The 23,062-nt window shown below is 45.3% G+C and overlaps 2 protein-coding genes across 4 annotated transcripts; both read right to left on the bottom strand.

Moving 5' to 3' along the window:
- Positions 1 to 14,438: 14,438 nt before the first annotated feature.
- Positions 14,439 to 17,723, bottom strand: LOC125514871 (protein MAIN-LIKE 2-like). Of its 2 annotated transcripts, XM_048680239.1 has the most exons (5): positions 17,294 to 17,723; positions 16,720 to 16,806; positions 15,781 to 16,639; positions 15,165 to 15,695; positions 14,439 to 15,079 (listed from the first exon to the last, which is right to left on the bottom strand). In XM_048680239.1, the coding sequence occupies exons 2-4, from the start codon at positions 16,795 to 16,797 to the stop codon at positions 15,679 to 15,681; spliced, it is 954 nt and encodes a 317-aa protein (XP_048536196.1). In that variant the 5' UTR covers positions 16,798 to 16,806; positions 17,294 to 17,723; the 3' UTR covers positions 14,439 to 15,079; positions 15,165 to 15,678. The 2 variants fall into 2 exon arrangements, with proteins under 2 accessions (XP_048536196.1, XP_048536195.1); XM_048680238.1 differs by having other exon boundaries at positions 15,165 to 16,639.
- An 815-nt stretch (positions 17,724 to 18,538) lies between these two features.
- Positions 18,539 to 20,479, bottom strand: LOC125514869 (7-deoxyloganetin glucosyltransferase-like). Of its 2 annotated transcripts, none has more exons than XM_048680236.1 (2): positions 19,855 to 20,479; positions 18,539 to 19,698 (listed from the first exon to the last, which is right to left on the bottom strand). In XM_048680236.1, exons 1-2 carry the CDS (start codon positions 20,378 to 20,380, stop codon positions 18,764 to 18,766), a joined length of 1,461 nt encoding a protein of 486 aa, XP_048536193.1. In that variant the 5' UTR covers positions 20,381 to 20,479; the 3' UTR covers positions 18,539 to 18,763. The 2 variants fall into 2 exon arrangements, with proteins under 2 accessions (XP_048536193.1, XP_048536194.1); XM_048680237.1 differs by having other exon boundaries at positions 18,683 to 19,698; positions 19,861 to 20,479.
- Between the last annotated feature and the right edge of the window lie 2,583 nt (positions 20,480 to 23,062).

The following is a 23,062-nucleotide window of genomic DNA, read 5'->3' as shown; positions in this document are numbered from 1 at the left end:
AGTCATACCCAATGCGTCGGGGCCGATCAAGCTCTTCTGTGACAACACTGGAGCTATTGCACTTGCCAAGGAGCCCAGGTTTCACAAGAAGACAAGGCACATCAAGCGTCGCTTCAACTCCATTCGTGAAAATGTTCAAGATGGAGACATAGATATTTGTAAAGTACATACGGACCTGAATGTAGCAGATCCGTTGACTAAACCTCTCCCTAGAGCAAAACATGATCAACACCAGAATTCCATGGGTGTTCGATTCATCACAATAAACTAGATTATTGACTCTAGTGCAAGTGGGAGACTGTTGGAAATATGCCCTAGAGGCAATAATAAAAGCATTATTATTATATTTCCTTGTTCATGATAATTGTCTTTATTCATGCTATAATTGTGTATCCGGAAATCGTAATACATGTGTGGAATAATAGACACCAACATGTCCCTAGTAAGCCTCTAGTTGACTAGCTCGTTGATCAACAGATAGTCATGGTTTCCTGACTATGGACATTGGATGTCATTGATAACGAGATCACATCATTAGGAGAATGATGTGATGGACAAGACCCAATCCTAAATAGCACAAGATCGTATAGTTCGTTTGCTAGAGTTTCCAATGTCAAGTATCTTTTCCTTAGACCATGAGATCGTGTAACTCCCGGATACCGTAGGAGTGCTTTGGGTGTACCAAACGTCACAACGTAACTGGGTGACTATAAAGGTATACTACGGGTATCTCCGAAAGTGTCTGTTGGGTTGACACGGATCAAGACTGGGATTTGTCACTCCGTATGACGGAGAGGTATCACTGGGCCCACTCGGTAATGCATCATCATAATGAGCTCAAAGTGACCAAGTGTCTGGTCACGGGATCATGCATTACGTACGAGTAAAGTGACTTGCCGGTAACGAGATTGAACGAGGTATTGGGATACCGACGATCGAATCTCGGGCAAGTAACATACCGATTGACAAGGAATTGTATACGGGGTTGCTTGAATCCTCGACATCGTGGTTCATCCGATGAGATCATCGAGGAGCATGTGGGAGCCAACATGGGTATCCAGATCCCGCTGTTGGTTATTGACCGGAGAGCGATCTCGGTCATGTCTACATGTCTCCCGAACCCGTAGGGTCTACACACTTAAGGTTCGGTGACGCTAGGGTTGTGAAGATATGTATATGCAGAAACCCGAATGTTGTTCGGAGTCCCGGATGAGATCCCGGACGTCACGAGGAGTTCCGGAATGGTCCGGAGGTAAAGAATTATATATAGGAAGTGTTGTTTCGGCCATCGGGACAAGTTTCGGGGTTATCGGTATTGTACCGGGACCACCGGAGGGGTCCCGGGGGCCCACCGGGTGGGGCCACCTGTCCCGGGGGGGCACATGGGCTGTAGGGGGTGCGCCTTGGCCTACATGGGCCAAGGGCACCAGCCCTACTAGGCCCATGCGCCTAGGGTTTCCATGGGGGAGGAGTCCAAGTGGTGGAAGGCACCTCTAGGTGCCTTAGGGGGGAGGGAATCCTCCCCCTGGCCACCGCACCTAGGAGATCAGATCTCCTAGGCTGCGCACCACCCCCCCCCCCTTGGCCCTCCTATATATAGTGGGGGAGAGGAGGGACTTGACTACCTTTGCCTTGGTGCCTCCCTCCCTCTCCACACATTCCTCCTCCGTCAAGCTTGGGGCGAAGCCGCCGGTAGTACCTGCGAGCTCCATCCACCACCACGCCGTCGTGCTCTGCTTGGAACCATCTTCCTCAACCTCTCCTTCCCCCTTGCTGGATCAAGAAGGAGGAGACGTTACACTGACCGTACGTGTGTTGAACGCGGAGGTGACGTCCGTTCGCCGCTAGGATCTCCGGTGATTTGGATCACGTCGAGTACGACTTCCTCATCCCCGTTCTTTGAATGCTTCCGCGCGTGATCTACAAAGGTATGTAGATGCAATCCAATCACTCGTTGCTAGATGAACTCCTAGATGGATCTTGGTGAAACCGTAGGAATTTTTTTTGTTTTCTGCAATGTTCCCCAACAGTTTTTTCATCCGTTGCAACGCACGAGCTCATTTGCATTGTATGCCAAGGGGGAGACGTCTTAAGATTGACAACATTCAAACGTGTTGTATTGATGTCAACATTGAGGCCAGCGTCGACGAGAGTGAGAAGAAAGATAAATAGAAACACAGATGGAATGCCATGTGTTGACATAAAGGATATGGACCTACTAAAGTTTGGACTCATGGTTTATTAGATTGGGAAGTGTTTTTTTTCACCCGTTGCAACGCGACGGAGCATTTGCGTAGTATAATTAATAACCCAGTAATTCTGAACTATCAAGGGTGGGCAAAAATTGAAAAATAGGAAGGACGCCATTCGAGGACAACGTCCAGCCCCGGATGCTATTGTAGACAGCGTCCAGAGCCATGAGCTATTGTAGACAGCGTCCGCCTGGACGCTATGCAAGCCACGTCCAAATTAAGAGGTTGGCCTACCCCTTAGATCGGACTAAAACCGAGTCGTTTCGTACTGACTTATGGAACTTCCATGGGCCATATAACCCTACCTATGCATGCAGTCATTCGATCCTGCCACGACGTACGGTAAGCACCCTCCGCAGCCGACCAACACCTAAGCCGTGGCATCGTGCCCCACACCCACTCTCCATCTAGACTCCTCAATCGAACTTGTTGGTGATTCCACTGTTCGTTGTTCTTACCCCTCTAGATTGGAAGCCATTCCCATGGGTTCTATAAAGTATGCCATGCTGTGTACCAGATCTATTGTATACCCTACACTGTGTTAAGCAGGGAGTACAATAGTGATCTAGGAGTAGATCACTGGACAGCGGTCAAAATTATCCTTACTGGAATAAGGATATGTTTCTCGATTACGGAGGTGACAAAAGGTTCGTCGTAAAGGGTTACGTCGATGCAAGTTTTGACACTGATCCAGATGACTCTAAGTCTCAATCTGGATACATATTGAAAGTGGGAGCAATTAGCTAGAGTAGCTCCGTGCAGAGCATTGTTGACATAGAAATTTGCAAAATACATGCGGATCTGAATGTGGCAGACCCGTTGACTAAACTTCTCTCACAAGCAAAACATGATCACTCTTTGGGTGTCTAATCACATAGCGATGTGAACTAGATTATTGACTCTAGTAAACCCTTTGGGTGTTAGTCACATGGAGATGTGAACCATCACATAAAGATGTGAACTATTGATGTTAAATCACATGGCGATGTGATCTAGATTATTGACTCTAGTGCAAGTGGGAGACTGAAGGAAATATGCCCTAGAGGCAATAATAAAGTTATTATTTATTTCCTTATATCATGATAAATGTTTATTATTCATGCTAGAATTGTATTAACCGGAAACATATACATGTGTGAATACATAGACAAACAGAAGTGTCACTAGTATGCCTCTACTTGACTAGCTCATTAATCAAAGATGGTTATGTTTCCTGACCATGAACAATGAGTTGTTATTTGATTAACGAGGTCACATCATTAGTTGAATGATCTGATTGACATGACCCATTCCATTACTTAGCACCCGATCGTTTAGTATGTTGCTATTGCTTTCTTCATGACTTATACATGTTCCTATGACTATGAGATTATGCAACTCCCGTTTGCCGGAGGAACACTTTGTGTGCTACCAAACGTCACAACGTAAATGGGTGATTATAAAGGTGCTCTACAGGTGTCTCCAAAGGTACATGTTGGGTTGGCGTATTTCGAGATTAGGATTTGTCACTCCGATTGTCGGAGAGGTATCTCTGGGCCCTCTCGGTAATACACATCACATAAGCCTTGCAAGCATTGCAACTAATGAGTTAGTTGTGAGATGATGTATTACGGAACGAGTAAAGAGACTTGCCGGTAACGAGATTGAACTAGGTATGGGATACCGATGATTGAATCTCGGGCAAGTAACATACCGATGACAAAGGGAACAACGTATGTTGTTATGCGGTCTGACCGATAAAGATCTTCGTAGAATATGTAGGAGCCAATATGGGCATCCAGGTCCCGCTATTGGTTATTGACCGGAGACGTGTCTCGGTCATGTCTACATTGTTCTCGAACCCATAGGGTCCGCACGCTTAAGGTTTCGATGACAGTTATATTATGAGTTTATGAGTTTTGATGTACCGAAGGAGTTCGGAGTCCCGGATGAGATCGGGGACATGACGAGAGTCTCGAAATGGTCGAGACGTAAAGATTGATATATTGGACGACTATATTCGGACATCGGAAAGGTTCCGAGTGATTCGGGTATTTTTCGGAGTACCGGGTAGTTACGGGAGAAGCAATGGGCCTTGATGGGCTTTAGTGGGAAGAGGAGAAAGGGCCAAGGGGCTACTGCGCCCCCCTCCCCTCTAGTCCGAATTGGACTAGGGAAAAGGGGGCCGGCCACCTCTCCTTCTCCTCCACTTCCTTCTCCCTTCCTCCCCTCTTGGTGGACTCCTACTAGGACTTGGAGTCCTAGTAGGACTCCACATCCTGGCCGCACCTAGCCTTGGCCGGCCTCCTCCTCCTCCATCCTTTATATACTGAGGCAAGGGGCACCCCATGAACACAAGTTGATCCACGTGATCATATTCTTAGCCGTGTGCGGTGCCCCCTTCCACCATAGTCCTCGATAATATTATAGCGGTGCTTAGGCGAAGCCATGCAGCAGTAGTGCATCAAGATCGTCACCACGCCGTCGTGCTGACGGAACTCTTCCCCGACACTTTGCTGGGTCGGAGTCCGGGGATCGTCATCGAGCTGAACGTGTGCTAGAACTCGGAGGTGCCGTAGTTTCGGTGCTTGATCGGTCGGGCCGTGAAGACGTACGACTACATCAACCAAACGCTTCCGTTGTCGATCTACAAGGGTACGTAGATCACACTCTCCCCTCGTTGCTATGCATCACCATGATCTTGCGTGTGCGTAGGAAATTTTTTGAAATTACTACGTTCCCCAACAGTGGCATCTGAGCCTAGGTTTTATGTGTGGATGTTATATGCACGAGTAGAACACAAGTGAGTTGTGGGCGATATAAGTCATACTGCTTACCAGCATGTCATACTTTGGTTCGGCGGTATTGTTGGATGAAGCGGCCCGGACCGACATTACGCGTACGCTTACGCGAGACCGGTTCTCCCGACGTGCTTTGCACATAGGTGGCTTGCGGGTGACAGTTTCTCCAACTTTAGTTGAATTGAGTGTGGCTACGTCCGGTCCTTGCGAAGGTTAAAACAGCACCAACTTGACAAACTATCGTTGTGGTTTTGATGCGTAGGTAAGATTGGTTCTTGCTTAAGCCCGTAGCAGCCACGTAAAACTTGCAACAACAAAGTAGAGGACGTCTAACTTGTTTTTGCAGGGCATGTTGTGATGCGATATGGTCAAGACGTGATGAGATATAAGTTGTTGTATGAGATGATCATGTTTGGTTGAAGTTATCAGCAACTGGCAAAATCCTTATGGTTGTCTCTCTATTGCATGAGATGCAAGCGTCCAATAATTGCTTACTTTATCGCTATGCGATAGCAATAGTTGCAAGAGCAATTGTTGGCGAGACGACCACGCGACGACACATTGATATAGATCAAGATGATGGAGATCATGGTGTCATGCCGGTGACGATATAGATCATAACAGTACTTTGGAGATGGAGATCAAAGAAGCAAGATGATGATGGCCATATCATGTCACATATTTTGATTGCATATGATGTTTATCTTTTATACATCTTATTTTTGCTTAGTTTGACGGTAGCATTTTAAGATGATCTCTCACTAATTATCAAGAAGTGTTCTCCCTGAGTATGCACCGTTGCGAAAGTTCTTCGTGCTGAGACACCACGTGATGATCGGGTGTGATAGGCTCTACGTTCAAATACAACGGGTGCAAAACAGTTGCACGCGCGGAATACTCAGGTTATACTTGACGAGCCAAGCATATACAGATATGGCCTCGGAACACGGAGACCGAAAGGTCGAGCGTGAATCATATAGTAGATATGATCAACATAGTGATGTTCACCAATGAAACTACTCCATCTCACGTGATGATCGGACATGGTTTAGTTGATTTGGATCACGTGATCACTTAGAGGATTAGAGGGATGTCTATCTAAGTGGGAGTTCTTAAGTAATATGATTAATTGAACTTAAATTTATCATGAACTTAGTCCTGGTAGTATTTTGCAAATTATGTTGTAGATCAATAGCTCGCGTTGTTGCTTCCCTGTGTTTATTTTGATATGTTCCTAGAGAAAATTGTGTTGAAAGATGTTAGTAGCAATGATGCGGATTGGATCCGTGATCTGAGGTTTATCCTCATTGCTGCACAGAAGAATTATGTCCTTGATGCACCGCTAGGTGACAGACCTATTGCAGGAGCAGATGCAGACGTTATGAACGTTTGGCTAGCTCAATATGATGACTACTTGATAGTTTAGTGCACCATGCTTAATGGCTTAGAATCGGGACTTCAAAGACGTTTTGAACGTCATGGACCATATGAGATGTTCCAGGAGTTGAAGTTAATATTTCAAGCAAATACCCGAGTTGAGAGATATGAAGTCCCCAACAAGTTCTATAGCTAAAAGATGGAGGAGAATCGCTCAACTAGTGAGCATGTGCTCAGATTGTCTGGGTACTACTATCGCTTGAATCAAGTGGGAGTTAATCTTCCAGATAAGATAGTGATTGACAGAATTCTCTAGTCACCATCACCAAGTTAGTAGAACTTCGTGATGAACTATAATATGCAAGGGATAACGGAAACAACTCCCAAGCTCTTCGTGATGCTGAAATCAACGAAGGTAGAAATCAAGAAAAACATCAAGTGTTGATGGTTGACAAGACCACTAGTTTCAAGAAAAGGGCAAAGGGAAGAAGGGGAACTTCAAGAAGAACGGCAAGCAAGTTGCTGCTCAAGTGAAGAAGCCCAAGTCTGATCCTAAGCCTGAGACTAAGTGCTTCTACTGCAAAGGGACTGGTCACTGGAAGCGGAACTACCCCAAGTGATTGGCGGATAAGAAGGATGGCAAAGTGAACATAAGTATATTTGATATACATGTTATTGATGTGTACTTTACTAGTGTTTATAGCAACCCCTCAGTATTTGATACTGGATCAGTTGCTAAGAGTAATAACTCGAAACGGGAGTTGCAGAATGAACAGAGACTAGTTAAGGGTGAAGTAACGATGTGTGTTGGAAGTGGTTCCAAGATTGATATGATCATCATCGCACACTCCCTATACTTTCGGGATTAGTGTTGAACCTAAATAAGTGTTATTTGGTGTTTGCGTTGAGCATGAATATGATTTGATCATGTTTATTGTAATATGATTATTCATTTAAGTAAAAGAATAAATTGTTGTTCTGTTTACATGAATAAAACCTTATATGGTTACACACCCAATGAAAATAGTTCATTGGATCTCGATCTTAATGATACACATATTCATAATATTGAAACCAAAAGATGCGAAGTTAATAATGATAGTGCAACTTATTTGTGGCACTGCCATTTAGGTCATATTGGTGTAAAGCGCATGAAGAAACTCCATGTTGATGGGATTTTGGAATCACTTGATTATGAATCACTTGATGCTTGCGAACCATGCCTTATGGGCAAGATGACTAAAACGCCGTTCTCCGGAACAATGACGCAAGCAACAGATTTGTTGGAAATCATACATACTGATGTATGTAGTCCGATGAATATTAAGGCTTACAGCAGGTATCATTATTTTCTGACCTTCACAAGATGATTTGAGCAAATATGGGGATATCTACTTGATGAAACATAAGTCTGAAACATTTGAACAGTTCAAAGAATTTCAGAGTGAAGTGTTAAATCATCGTGACAAGAAAATAAAAGTTTCTACGATATGATCGCAGAGGTAAAATATTTGAGTTACGAGTTTGGTCTTCAGTTAAAACAATGTGAAATAGTTTCACTACTCACGCCACCCGGAACACCACAGCGTAATGGTGTGTCCGAACGTCGTAATCGTACTTTATTAGATATGGTGCGATCTATGATGTCTCTTACAGATTTACCGCTATCGTTTTGGGGTTATGCTTTAGAGACGGCCGCATTCACGTTAAATAGGGCACCATCAAAATCCGTTGAGACGACGCCTCATGAACTATGGTTTGGCAAGAAACCAAAGTTGTCGTTTCTTAAAGTTTGGGGCTGCGATGCTTATGTGAAAAAGCTTCAACCTGATAAGCTCGAACCCAAATCGGAGAAATGTGTCTTCATAGGATAGCCAAAAGAGACTGTTGGGTACACCTTCTATCACAGATCCGAAGGCAAGACATTCGTTGCTAAGAATGGATCCTTTCTAGAGAAGGAGTTTCTCTCGAAAGAAGTGAGTGGGAGGAAAGTAGAACTTGACGAGGTAACTGTACCTACTCCCTTATTGGAAAGTAGTACATCACAGAAAACTGTTTCAGTGACACCTACACCAGTTAGTGAGGAAGCTAATGATGATGATCATGAAGCTTTAGATCAAGATACTACTGAACCTCGTAGATCAACCAGAGTGAGATCAGCACCAGAGTGGTACGGTAATCCTGTTCTGGAAGTCATGCTACTGGATCATGATGAACCTACGAACTATGACGAAGCGATGATGAGACCAAATTCCGAGAAATGGCTTGAGGCCATGAAATCTGAGATGGGATCCATGTATGGGAACAAAGTGTGGACTTTGGTTGACTTGCCCGATGATCAGCAAGCCATAGAAAATAAATGGATCTTCAAGAGGAAGACGGACGCTGATACTAGTGTTACTATCTACAAAGCTAGAATTGTCGCAAAAGGTTATCGACAAGTTCAAGGTGTTGACTACGATGAGAGTTTCTCACTCGTATCTATGCTTAAGTCTGTCCGAATCATGTTAGCTATTGTCGCATTTTATGAAATCTGGCAAATGGATAAACAAAACTGCATTCCTTAATGGATTTATTAAAGAAGAGTTGTATATGATGCAACCAGAAGGTTTTGTCAATCCTAAAGGTGCTAACAAAATATGCAAGCTCCAGCGATCCATCTATGGACTGGTGCAAGCATCTCGGAGTCGGAATATACACTTTGATAAGTTGATCAAAGGATATAGTTTTATACAGACTTGCGGTGAAGCCTGTATTTACAAGAAAGTGAGTGGGAGCACTACAGCATTTCTGATAAGTATATGTGAATGACATATTGTTGATCGGAAATAATGTAGAATTATTATGCAAAGCATAAAGGAGTGTTTGAAAGGAGTTTTTTCAAAGAAAGACCTCGAAGAAGCTGCTTACATATTGAGCATCAAGATCTATAGAGATAGATCAAGACGCTTGATAAGTTTTTTCAATGAGTACATACCTTGACAAGATTTTGAAGTAGTTCAAAATGGAACAGTCAAAGAAAGAGTTCTTACCTGTGTCATAAGGTGTGAAATTGAGTAAGACTCAAAGCCCGACCACGGCAGAAGATAGAAAGAGAATGGAAGTCATTCCCTATGCCTCAGCCATAGATTCTATAAAGTATGCCATGTTGTGTACCAGATCTATTGTATACCCTACACTGATTGGCATGGGAGTACAATAGTGATCTAGGAGTAGATCACTGGACAGCGGTCAAAATTATCCTTACTGGAATAAGGATATGTTTCTCGATTACGGAGGTGACAAAAGGTTCGTCGTAAAGGGTTACGTCGATGCAAGTTTTGACACTGATCCAGATGACTCTAAGTCTCAATCTGGATACATATTGAAAGTGGGAGCAATTAGCTAGAATAGCTCCATGCAGAGCATTGTTGACATAGAAATTTGCAAAATACATGCGGATCTGAATGTGGCAGACCCGTTGACTAAACTTCTCTCACAAGCAAAACATGATCACTTTTTGGGTCTTAATCACATAGCGATGTGAACTAGATTATTGAATCTAGTAAACCCTTTGGGTGTTAGTCACATGGAGATGTGAACCAATCACATAAACATGTGAACTATTGATGTTAAATCACATGGCGATGTGATCTAGATTATTGACTCTAGTGCAAGTGGGAGACTGAAGGAAATATGCCCTAGAGGCAATAATAAAGTTATTATTTATTTCCTTATATTATGATAAATGTTTATTATTCATGCTAGAATTGTATTAACCGGAAACATAATACATGTGTGAATACATAGACAAACAGAGTGTCACTAGTATGCCTCTACTTGACTAGCTCGTTAATCAAAGATGGTTATGTTTCCTAACCATGGACAAAGAGTTTTTATTTGATTAACGGGATAACATCATTAGTTGAATGATCTGATTGACATGACCCATTTCATTAGCTTAGCACCCGATCGTTTAGTATGTTGCTATTGCTTTCTTCATGACTTATACATGTTCCTATGACTATGAGATTATGCAACTCCCGTTTGCCGGAGGAACACTTTGTGTGCTACCAAACGTCACAACGTAAATGGGTGATTATAAAGGTGCTCTACAGGTGTCTCCAAAGGTACATGTTGGGTTGGCGTATTTCGAGATTAGGATTTGTCACTCCGATTGTCGGAGAGGTATCTCTGGGCCCTCTCGGTAATACACATCACATAAGCCTTGCAAGCATTGCAACTAATGAGTTAGTTGTGAGATGATGTATTACGGAACGAGTAAAGAGACTTGCCGGTAACGAGATTGAACTAGGTATGGAATACCGACGATCGAATCTCGGGCAAGTAACATACCGATGACAAAGGGAACAACGTATGTTGTTATGCGGTCTGACCGATAAAGATCTTCGTAGAATATGTAGGAGCCAATATGGGCATCCAGGTCCCTCTATTGGTTATTGACCAGAGACGTGTCTCGGTCATGTCTACATTGTTCTCGAACCCGTAGGGTCCGCACGCTTAAGGTTTCGATGACAGTTATATTATGAGTTTATGAGTTTTGATGTACCGAAGGAGTTCTGAGTCCCGGATGAGATCGAGGACATGACGAGGAGTCTCGAAATGGTCGAGACGTAAAGATTGATATATTGGACGACTATATTCGGACATCGAAAAGGTTCCGAGTGATTCGGGTATTTTTCGGAGTACCGGGTAGTCACGGGAGAAGCAATGGGTCTTGATGGGCTTTAGTGGGAAGAGAAGAAAGGGCCAAGGGGCTGCTGCGCCCCCCCTCCCCTCTAGTCCGAATTGGACTAGGGAAAAGGGGGCCGGCCACCTCTCCTTCTCCTCCACTTCCTTCTCCCTTCCTCCCCTCTTGGTGGACTCCTACTAGGACTTGGAGTCCTAGTAGGACTCCACATCCTGGCCGCACCTAGCCTTGGCCGGCCTCCTCCTCCTCCATCCTTTATATACTGAGGCAAGGGGCACCCCATGAACACAAGTTGATCCACGTGATCATATTCTTAGCCGTGTGCGGTGCCCCCTTCCACCATAGTCCTCGATAATATTGTAGCGGTGCTTAGGCGAAGCCCTGCAGCAGTAGTGCATCAAGATCGTCACCACGCCGTCGTGCTGACGGAACTCTTCCCCGACACTTTGCTGGATCGGAGTCCGGGGATCGTCATCGAGCTGAACGTGTGCTAGAACTCGGAGGTGCCGTAGTTTCGGTGCTTGATCGGTCGGGCCGTGAAGACGTACGACTATATCAACCAAACGCTTCCGTTGTCGATCTACAAGGGTACGTAGATCACACTCTCCCCTCGTTGCTATGCATCACCATGATCTTGCGTGTGCGTAGGAAATTTTTTGAAATTACTACGTTCCCCAACAAAGAGGGTGGAACATGATTTTTGAGAAGACCAAGTCCCGGACAACGTGGCAAGTGATAGAGTTATATGTTAATTTCACGCCAAATCAAGACATGTTGAGCCAAGTCAGCGGTGGAAGCAGCATACCAATAATTGAAAGGCAATCACAAAGGTATGGAAGTGCAATACAATCACCATTGCATCAAACATCTGTTAATGCCTTCTCAAATAGTAATACACGTGGTCCTGATTTTTACAGGGAAAATGCTCCATCTTCCACTCATGGTAATATGACAAATGATTTGCCAACAAGTACTGTTAATGAATCATTTGACCAGGACGGTACAGATCCAGAGGAGGACTTGACGGGACATGATGATGACGATGAGCATGATTCTGATGCCGCACCGAGCCAGAGTTCAGACGAAGATTCAGAACCAAGAGTTGCGCATCATGTTAATGCATTTCCGTTCATGTATAGATGTGGACAGAATGGTGTGAGAGCCTTTAGTGACATATCTATACTAACGGAGACGACAGCAGATGAAGGTTTTTTTGGATGTAAGAAACGCTTTCAGAGCCCATTGTCAGAGCATCAGATTTTTGATTCAAAAGAGCACCTCAAAATTGCGATTGGTGAATTTCACATAAACGCAAACTTGGAAGTGAAGTACAACACAAGCAGTCAATCTAAACTTGTAGCAGAGTGTATTGATGACAGCTGCATGTGGAGGCTATATGCAACACCAACGAAAATTGGTTCATATTGGCAAATAAGGAAGTGTCCTTATTCTCACACTTGCCGTGCACCGGCTAATAGAACTGACCATTCTCAGTTATCGGCCTCTATAGTGGCAGATGTGATCCGTGAAGCACTGAAGGATGGCCTGGAGTTGAGTATAAAAATTATGCGGGCATTGGTGAGACAACATTACAGAAATGTGAAACCATCATATAATAAGTTGTGGCGTGGAAGGGAGAAGGCTATAGCACAACTGTTTGGTAGCTGGGAAGGATCATACAATCTTCTCATCCCATTCCTCGAGGCTATTAGAGTTAAAAATCCAGGTACAAAGTATGTTCTTCTATCGAAACCCGTGGCATAAGAAGGGCATAGAGAATTTCAATGTGTTGCTTGGGCATTTGGACCTTGCATTGCAGCAGTTCCCCACCTTCGACCAGTAATAAGTGTGGATGCATCATTTCTATCAGGAAGATACAAGGGCAGATTGATAATGGCTTGCGGATATGATGCTAACAACAAGTTAATACCTCTTGCATTTGCCATTGTGGAGAAAGAGGACGCAACTAACTGGGGTTGGTTCATGATGGCTGCGAAGGGAGGTAATTGGTGTTGGAAAATTCATGTGTGTGATTTCAGATCGCCACAAAGCAATCAAATGGGTGTTTAAGCAGCCGCACCTTGGTTGGAATGAAAGTGCTGGTGAGTGTGTGCATCGTTTTTGCTCTCAGCATGTCGCAGATAATTTGTACAAAACTTTTCGTGATGATGATGTTTTGAAAATATTTAAGTGGGCAGTAAAGAAAAAGAAACCTCGTAGATTTGAGGAGGGCATGTCATCTATTGAACATACTTGTCCCGATGCAATGACATATCTTAGAAAGGTCGGTAAGTATTTGCAGGAAGATAAAAATGAGGAAGATAAGCCTGAGAAGGTATTTCAATGCAAGGATGGGGGTTACCGTTGGGGGATCATGACAAGCAATGGGTCCGAGTCCTTAAACAATGTGTTCAGGCTTTCTCGAAGGCTACCAGTGGCAGCAATTGTGGAGGAGACATTTTCAAAGTGCGTGGAGTGGTTTGTAGAAAGAAGGCGAAGTGCTCATAACTTGGTTGACGAAGGCAAGCAATGGTCCGAACGGGTGGATAAACTATTGGTGAAAAGGAGCGACAAGGCACGACATATGCATGTTATTTCGTATGGTGATGAAGTTGGAATATTTGAGGTCAAGGTTGACAATGAGAGGGTTCCATTACGCAACGGGGATCATGTTCTTTTTATTCATAAGGACTTCAAGTACAAGGTCACTCTTCAACCAAATACTACTCCATCTTGTGACTGCCTAAAGCGAAACCTAACCGGTGTGCCATGTGCCCATTTGCTTGCTGTTTGCAAGTATAGGAATCTAAATGAAAATCAAATAGTTCATCCATATTACTCTTCTGAAGTACTTGCAAACACATGGGCTGGACAATTTTATCCTTACGGGAACCAAAATGAGTGGCCAACATATAGTGGCCCGATTATTGTTCCTGATGAGAATTTGATAAATCTTGGGCGGTGTCAACACAAAAGAATTCCGATGTACATGGATGAAACGCAAGGAAGGCTAATGGGACACCAAGCCCGGCGTTCGACAACAGACAATAATCTAGCAGGTATCTAAACTAGTTTTGTGGTACTGGTGTATATGTGAACTTATTTTCATGTAATTTTACTTTGTTGCATTCACTGTAGGTACATCGTCTAGCCAGAGACAGACCATTCCACCGAGTTAAGCGAAGAGCATATCTTCCAAAGGAAAGAGGCCGAATCAACCAAATAGCACATCATGCAATGGAAAGAGGACATGTCAGGGGAAGAGCACATCATCCAGAGAGAAGAGGTGGAGTAACTAGAAAGGCATATAATACAATCAAGGATGGACATGATTGATGATTTGCATTTGTGGTACCACATTTTCCTTTATATGTAAACAAAATTATACTCGAGATGAACTTATCAAATAAGGAGTAACAAATATTTTTTTTGGGGAACTATTACAATCCATATCTGCCATAGCAGAAACAAAATTCCTGAACTGTTTTTTTGGGCCAAATACAAAAAGATTTGGTCAGCTACACCTCCAGGTCGCTCTAGAGATGGCCATTCTAACCAACTAGTCGCTACGAACTCCTTTATGCAAGCCTACTAGCTCTACCAAGCTCATTCGAGTTGGTTTATTGGGTAACTTGACCTACATCTTGTGTTGTCGGTTCCCCATCTCTCATCGCTTCACCAGCCTTAAGATATGTTGTAAAACCTTTGCCGGAGTATATCCATTCATTGAACACATCGGAGTTGCTCTCTTTTGGGGGGCTTTGTGGGTTAGCAATATCAGAAACCTCTTCATCAGATGGAATATCTTCAATATTCAGTGGTAACCTAGCCTCAGTAAGCATGCTTTGCAGCCTAGGCTCCAGGTTCAAATCCAACAAATTTCCTACACAGGACCTCAGTATAGTTTTTCCTATCTTCTTCCATCCACTAGTAATAACACATTTAATACCCCATGGGGCATTCTTTATCTCGCGTAACCCCTGCAAGTGACAAAACAAATATTGCATGACACATTTATTACTATATGTTGTAAATAATACAATGAAAAATGTAACACACACTTACAATTCGAGCAGTGGCGGCCACTAGGCATGTAGCCAGTCCATTCGATGCTATCTCGAGGATATGGGATAGGTTTATCTAGGCCGCCCAAGCATTGAGAATCGAAGAATACTGTGTACATACCATTTTGTTGGAACCAATGTCTGTAATCAGGTAAACTAGCTTCATCGAAGGGAACATCGTCTGGCCACACTCTTGCATCAACACGGTTGTATTCTTGAACATAATTGGCGTGGACTTCCTCCCAATTATGCGATTTTCCTGCAGAATGTTTAATTTTTCAAAGTTTTCGAACCTCTGCCTCGCCACGTGGAAGAGAAGGGGGAATGGGTTGTCTTAATCCAAATTGTCGCATCACCCTATATGGATAGTGGAACTCCACAATCCAAAATTGCATGAGTGGTACTCTAGCAAACCACCAATTAGAATCTTGATGAACTTCAAAAGGCATCTGCTCCAGAAGATCATCATATGGTTGCCAACCAACTGCACCTTCTCGAATCAAGTCAATCTGATTTCAATAATATTCAGTACCTATATATTTCATTTGCAAGTTGATAAAATTGTTTGTCATAAAACAAATTATGCCAACACAAATTTGGTGAGGAGAATGCAATACCAGCATTATGAGGGACATCAAACGCATGTGCAGCACACCACTTTGCTCCAAAAACAGGGTTATAATCCAAGTGTACTTCTTGTTCTTCTTCCTCTTCATCAAGTTCCTCTCCTTCTTTGGGCTTCTCAAAAATAACTTTAGGGCGACCAAGTGGCAAATGGGACCAAGACCATAACTGTAGCAGCAATAAAGGACCTGAAATTTCTAGTCTCTCCTTCTCAGCACCTATGCTCAATTGTCTATACAATAGAGCAAGAGCAGCTGCTCCCCAATTATACTCTGTTGGTTGTCCTAAATCCTGCATAAATTGGAGATACATAGCTGGCACTCCATCTCCAGATGTATCAGTAAAGACTATGGAGCCAAGAATTTCTAGAACAAGTGCTCGAGCATGCCAATTAATCTCCCTGTCCATTGGATTATCCGGCAACACATGGAAGCGTTCCCGCAGTTTACCCAGATTTAGAGAGTATTGTGAATTCCTCACAACAGCATTATCATCACCTTTTCGCCTTTTCTTTTGTTTCATGTGTTGTTCATCCACAGGAATCCCAAGCAACCTCTCAACTATTTCTGACCACTGTGCATAAGCTTTTCCAACAAGTGGTTTACCATGGATAGGCAACCCCCACAAACAACTGACATCTTGCAACGTAATGGTCATTTCTCCTGCAGGTAAGTGAAAACTGTTTGTCTCGGGCCGCCAACGCTCCACCAATGCCGATATCAAATATTTGTCGACATTGATTTTCCTCATCTTAGCAATCTGATAAAAACCAAGGTTCTCTAAAGCTGATGTACATAGGGGGTCAAATGGGATGCCAACACGATGACACCGTACATTCAAGCAAATGTTAGGCTGCATCAATACACACAACAATTAGTCTTTAGTTAATCGCTAAGTCTAACAGATGACATGCGAATTTAAAGGATACTCACATTTTCCCAAGTTTTGGATATTTTGTGTTGGCTGTGAGGCATCCATAGCAAATCACTGAAACATCCATTTGTATCCATTTCAAGACCCTGTTGCGGCATAAAAGCAATGAGTAAGATGTTGACGTGAAAGATCAAAGCAATCAATTGAATTTATTCTTCACAATACTACACTGATAAATAAAACTCAAACAATCCAATGTTTTCAGCTATGCCTACACAGTCAGTGTAATCAGTAAAGCTACAAGAAAATAGCATAGGAATCAATTATGCTCAGCTGCTCAAGTACTATGTTATTTCGTAACAGTTCCGAAATTTATAATATTTTGGTTCGATGCACAATACCTTTTATGAAAGACAAGGAACTAATTTATATTGTTTCATAAATGTTACTTCATATGAATCTATTAGACAGAATAAGAGACAAGTAGTAAATCCTTAGTCAGAAGTAATTTGAAAGCATCTGCTCCTTGTACAGTTTAATTTGAAAGCATCGACACTGTAATCACTAATTAGGGGCTAGTAGAATGCGTGGCCGGAGTACTGTTGTTTAATTGGGGAATAGCACAGTGCGTACCTTCTATGACTGACAAATTACAGTGTAGCACCCTGGGAAGATCCAACAATGATAGGGACGGCGTACAGAGAAGCAATGGAGATAAGGGAGAGGGACGAACACCTCCGGCCAACTTGCTGATGCCGCCACAGCGGCGTCCTCCTCCCACCCCCTTTGGCCAAGAGGAGGTCGGGGCCAGCCGTGAGGATGTGGGCGTCGGGGATGAGCCGGAGGGAGGGGCGATCGTGAGGAGGCGGGGGACGAGGCGGAGGCCGAGCCGGTCGTGAGGAGGTGGGGGACGAGGCGGAGGCGGAGGCGGTCCGAGCAAGGTGGGCGGCGGGGATTTGCCGGAGGCTAGGGCCGGTCGTGGTAGGAGAGGAGATGAAGGTGGGCGACAGGCACAAGATGGATGCAGGCTGGACCCAACCAGATGGTGAATGGATGCTATCCAAAATAGCGTCCAGGGGTGGACGTCATTAGCATGTGCGTCCATATAGGGACGCTGTTGTTGACCGCGTCCTTACTATATTTAAAATTTCCATTTACACTTTATTACTTTCCTAATTACTGGATTATTAATTATTATTAATAAAAATTTCGGGCTGACGGAACATATGTGCATGTCCTACCGTCTTCATGCCGTCACATTAAACGGAACCTGTCACCGTATGCTACTGTGGATGCTGCATATCCTTCCCTGTTTTGCACACCCACACTTAATACATGTGCCCACGTGTGATTGTTCCATTGGTGCAGCTAATAGGAGCAAGCGAGCTCGTGTGCTCTATTGCCACTCTCCTTTGCAGCCAGCCTATTCTATGGGTGAAGAAGGTTTTAGGTGATGTGGCAATGACTTATAGCCAGTAGCTGACTGTGCTATTAATCTTGCTCTAAGAGCATCTTCAACAGGAGCACAAAAACTGCCATGTGCGTTAAAATTCGAGTTTTTTGGACACCGAACAGCTCCAGCAGAAGCTGTGAAATAATGCACACACAAAAAAGGATCAGGCACGCGCTAAAAAGCTCTATTAAAAGCTGCAAATTTGGGACGCCGGATTGCCCGCACTTCACAATTTACACTGCGTGTTTTTTTGACGCGCGTTTTTGGAAATCCATTAAACCAATTTTGGGTCCGACGCGCTAAAAGTGCTACAGTGAGGCGCTAAAACTATTTTAATGGGCGGAACTTTTATGCCTGTGTTGGAGATGCTCTAACCATGCTCTTATATACCGACGGAAAGAAACAAGTAAAGCCACACGATCCAATCCAACGAATGCAGGTCATATATAGCAGCGAGTAGCCATGCGCCATTTGTTTATTCGGTCCTACACTCCTACTAGTACAATTGGACTAAGTGGCCTGTTCTCTATCGTTCTACACAACTACGCTGATCACTCGGGGCCCATCACTCTCGAAAGAAACGAACCTTCTTGACAGACAAATAAGATACATTGTTCTATATAGTTACAATGGATGTCGATGATCTAGAGCTAGTTCTTGGGCAGGAGCACGTCGCGGACCAGCCCGTCGAAGTTGCGGTGAGACGAGCCGCCAGGCATGGCCGCCTTGACCGCGCTGTCCTTCCACTGCGCCGCTCTCTTCCTCATCCCCTTCCCCTTCTCCCCTTCCATGATCTCCGTGATAAGTCCCGCGACGGCATCGCGCCGGACGTTGCTATCGATCTCCATGCCGACGCCCCACTCGTTGCACTGGTACCTGCAGTTGGTCTGCTGGTCGGCGAAGAAAGGCCAGCTGATCACCGGCACGCCGCCGCACAAGCTCTCCAGGGCCGAGTTCCAGCCGCTGTGCGTTAGGAAGGCGCCCACGGCGGGGTGGTCCAGCACCTCCTGCTGCGGGCACCAGGACGCCATGAGCCCGCGCCCCGCCGTCTCGGCCAGGAACTCCTCGGGGAGCACGGCGGCGTCGCCCCTCACCAGGTCTCGGCGGACGATCCACATGAACTGCTTCCCGCTCTGCGCCAGCCCCCACGCGAACTCCACCATCTGCGCGCTGGTCATGACGGTGATGCTGCCGAAGTTGACGTACACGACGGAGCCGGGCTCCCTGCCTTCCAGCCACTGCAGGCACTCCTCCTGCTCCTTCCACAGGCTGAGGTTGATGGCGGAGCGCGGCGTGGGCGGCTCCTCGCGCGCCAGCAGCGGGAGAGGGCCGAGCGTATACACCTTGGGCAGGCCGAGCGCCTCCATGGCCTCCACCGACTCGCCCTCCAGGTCGGCGAAGCTGTTGAGGATGACGGCAGACGCGCCGGCCGTGCGCTCCGTCTCCCTTAGGACGTAGTGCACTATGTACTCGTCCGGGTCAGTGGTGCGTATGAAGGACGGGAAGTCCCTGAGCCTCATGCTCCTCAGGCCAGGCACGTCTTCCACCGGCATGTCAAGGTATCCGTTCGTCAGCTGCTCGGCATCTGCACGCGCGTAAAGACAAACATTCAGATAAGAGATTCGATCAGCGGCTGCTGATAATGGCAGAGTGTGTACGTGGTGGGGACGCAACGTGCGCCGCATCGAGTGACGGGCGCACTGAGTGGGGGATAAACTAAAAGATGTACGTACGTACGTACATGTACCTTTGAGTGGGACGATGCCCCGGCCGATGAGGAGGCGGTAGTGGCGGTACCCGAGGTAGCTGATGGCGCTGGCGGTCCAGAGCTGGACGTAGGTGAGGCCGAGCTCGTTGGCAGCCTCCATGGAGAAGCCCATGACGACGTCGGAGACGACGCAGGTGACCAGCGGGTGGCCCGCGGCGGGGTCGTTGAGCCGGGCGAGAAGGCTGCGGAAGGGCCCGAGGCAGGTCTCCGTGGTGGACTTGCAGAGCGCCGGGATGTCCTGCGTGACGTCGTCGTCGTCGGACGGCGGCAGGCCGTCGGGGATGGTGGCGAAGCGGAAGCCCGGGAGGCCGGCCACGGCGGCGAGGCCGCGGGAGCGGATGAGACGCGCGTGGTTGTACTCGGTGTTGACGAAGGTGACGTGGAAGCCCCGGGCGTGGAGCAGCTTGGCGACGTTGAGCATCGGGGTGATGTGCCCCTGCGCCGGGTACGGCAGGCACACCGCGTGCGGCTTCCCGGCGGCGGGCCCCATCGAACCCATCTTCTCCGAGACGATCAAGATCGGTCGACGGCCGGCGGTTGCTTCGTTTCGTAGCTGCTTGGTTGGCCGGGGATCGGTGTCATGGATTGGCTGCTTCGGCACGGGCGGCTGTATTTATAGGCAGGCACGGGTTGCTCAGGTAGCGGGACGCATGACAGTGATATTGAGAAATAAAAATATGATCAATTATATGGGAGGGATGTCTCCTAGTAGGTGTCTGTTGGGGAAGAGGTGTCTTCCCAACACACCCCTTCATCATGTATTGTGTCTCTTCTTTGTCTCCTTTACTTTAATATACTACAACACGTTATCACCACATAGACTCTGCCAAAAGCGATCAATCCGGCCAAGACGACGGCGGTTACGCACCACCACATCTCTCTCAAGCGACTAGGGCACAGATCACAGGAAGATCGATTCCATCCAGCGTGAGATGCATATTTGATGCCGCACTCGGGGATCGATCTTTTCTGGCGTTGTGGCACTCGGCCCGGCTCCTCGCGGAACGGCCGTGGCACATCGCGCCGGCGCAAGGCGAGACGACGGATCTCCATCGGCCTTGCGAATCTCAGTGCACGCGATGGCTCCCGACCAAGCGCGGCTTCGCCCTCCGATGTGCACTCGTGGCGTTGCTACCGGCCGCTGGCTGCAAGATGCGGCACAAAACTTTCAAAGCACTTCTGCGTCTGATAAGGGGAATAAATCAAGAGTTTACTCATCTTATCGTTTGATTATTTTCTATGTACATCTATTCACTCACATGAATTGCTTTGTACCAGAAAAAATAAACCATCACGTGCCCACTGTTTTGGGCATTGTCGATGGCGGAAAGTTGGGCAGACGACGAACTCATCGTCATTGACATTGGAGTCGTCCTCGGCAATAGCCGCTCATGGCACATGTCGTATCTTTTGGGTTGCGTAGCGGTGGCATCCTCCGATGCTTGACCAGGACGCACAAACCCGAATAGGTCATCAAACTGGACGGCGAGACTGTCGCAGAAGCGTGCGGCGAGCCAATATGGTCGGCTGTGCGCTTTGGCGCAGAAACGGGCACTCGTCCCCATGACCCCCTGATGGCGGCTAATGGTCGGCAGCACGCTCGGCTAGCGTCGAGGTTTAGTCGGCGGGGCCTGGACTTGTACATCAAGCGCCGCAGTTAGAAAAATCCCCTAGGGGATGGAACCGACGGGAGAACAAGGAAAGGAATACCCTATCTCTTTGGTGATTTTACAGATCAACCATCGGTTTCTATGCAAGTCAAAGTCTTTGCACTTTCTGGATTAGCCCTCAAGCTTATCCGAACTTGCTGCTAAGCTCCCGGGCTTATTAAAAATTACAAATAATCCATCAGACTTATGGATTTTGTAGTTTAGCCCTTAGGCTTGCTACTTTTAGCACTTTAACCACATGGTTATTGTTATTTGCGTTTTATGCCACAGACTTCAGAGCAAATATACATGATAGACCACTAGGTCTTGCTGAATTGCATAATATTCATTATGCATCATTTTACATCATGTAAAATGACTGTTTGAGGCCCCAAGTCCTCATCTATGTTGCACAAGTATGTCTATACTTCTGCATTTATTTGTATTACATGAGTAATACTGTTGCAAAGCAATATGTTGATTCCATTATTCGCATAGAATATGGAACATGCTTGCAAATTTGGAAAACAAAAGGTGGTACAGTGTATGATATTGCATGACTATGTTATGTCTACACACCTTATGTCAACAAACTGATATGACAATTTTCAAATTTGCACACAACTTATGGATTGGTTAAGCCAATATATAACTTTGTTCACAACTGAGAGGTCTATGTCACCGTGTGGCGACCACCTTCAATGTGTTTTAATTAACACAAGGTTGTGCAAAGTATCATAAGGGTGAGGTCTACACCACTTGATGGTGATTACCTCTGTGTGTTCTACAAATATGATTTACACCATGTTATGGTGATTATCTATTAGTAGAAAGTCATATTATGGGTCGTTTAGGCTTTTCCTAGACCTTTATGTGGATTTGGCATATCATAGTAACGAAATAATTTTTCGTTTGGAGCTATGATGTCTGCATTATCGGTGACTACCTTCATGATGTTTTTCCAAATACTTGGCAACTTCACATCATTTATTATTAGTTGTGACTGTTGAGTTACATACTCCATCAGGAGTGGAATCAAAGGCATTATTGGCGACAACATCGCATGTTATGCCATGAAGAGAATATGCAAAGTACTTGCATATTTTGGTGATTATCTTCCATGCATACACAACTTGAAGAGAATATGCAAAGTACTTGCATATTTTGGTGATTATCTTCCATGCATACACAACTTATGAGATGTCATCATAGCTATGAATTAATTTTCACGCACAGCTGAGAGGTTTATGCCATTTTATGGTGATTACCTTCATGTGTTATAAATAACATAAGGTTGTGGAGGCTATACTTAATGTGAACTGTCCATAAGAGTGAGGCACCACTAGGTGGTTGACTACTTCTATGTGTTTTAAAGAAATTAAGGGTTTCCTTTTGAGGTGACTACCTTTACTTGGAAGATCCACACCACACTATGGTGTTCTTCTGGAAGGCTTGACCTATGGATCACTAAGAATCACCATGATCATGATTATGTTTAGCCATAACATTTTCATCCTACTTAATTTACTGAA

This window comes from Triticum urartu, chromosome 6 (assembly GCF_003073215.2).
Source record: "Triticum urartu cultivar G1812 chromosome 6, Tu2.1, whole genome shotgun sequence".
NCBI classification, from domain to species: domain Eukaryota; kingdom Viridiplantae; phylum Streptophyta; class Magnoliopsida; order Poales; family Poaceae; genus Triticum; species Triticum urartu.
Note: the sequence above shows the minus strand (reverse complement) of the source record. Positions and strands in the feature narration are given on the sequence as shown.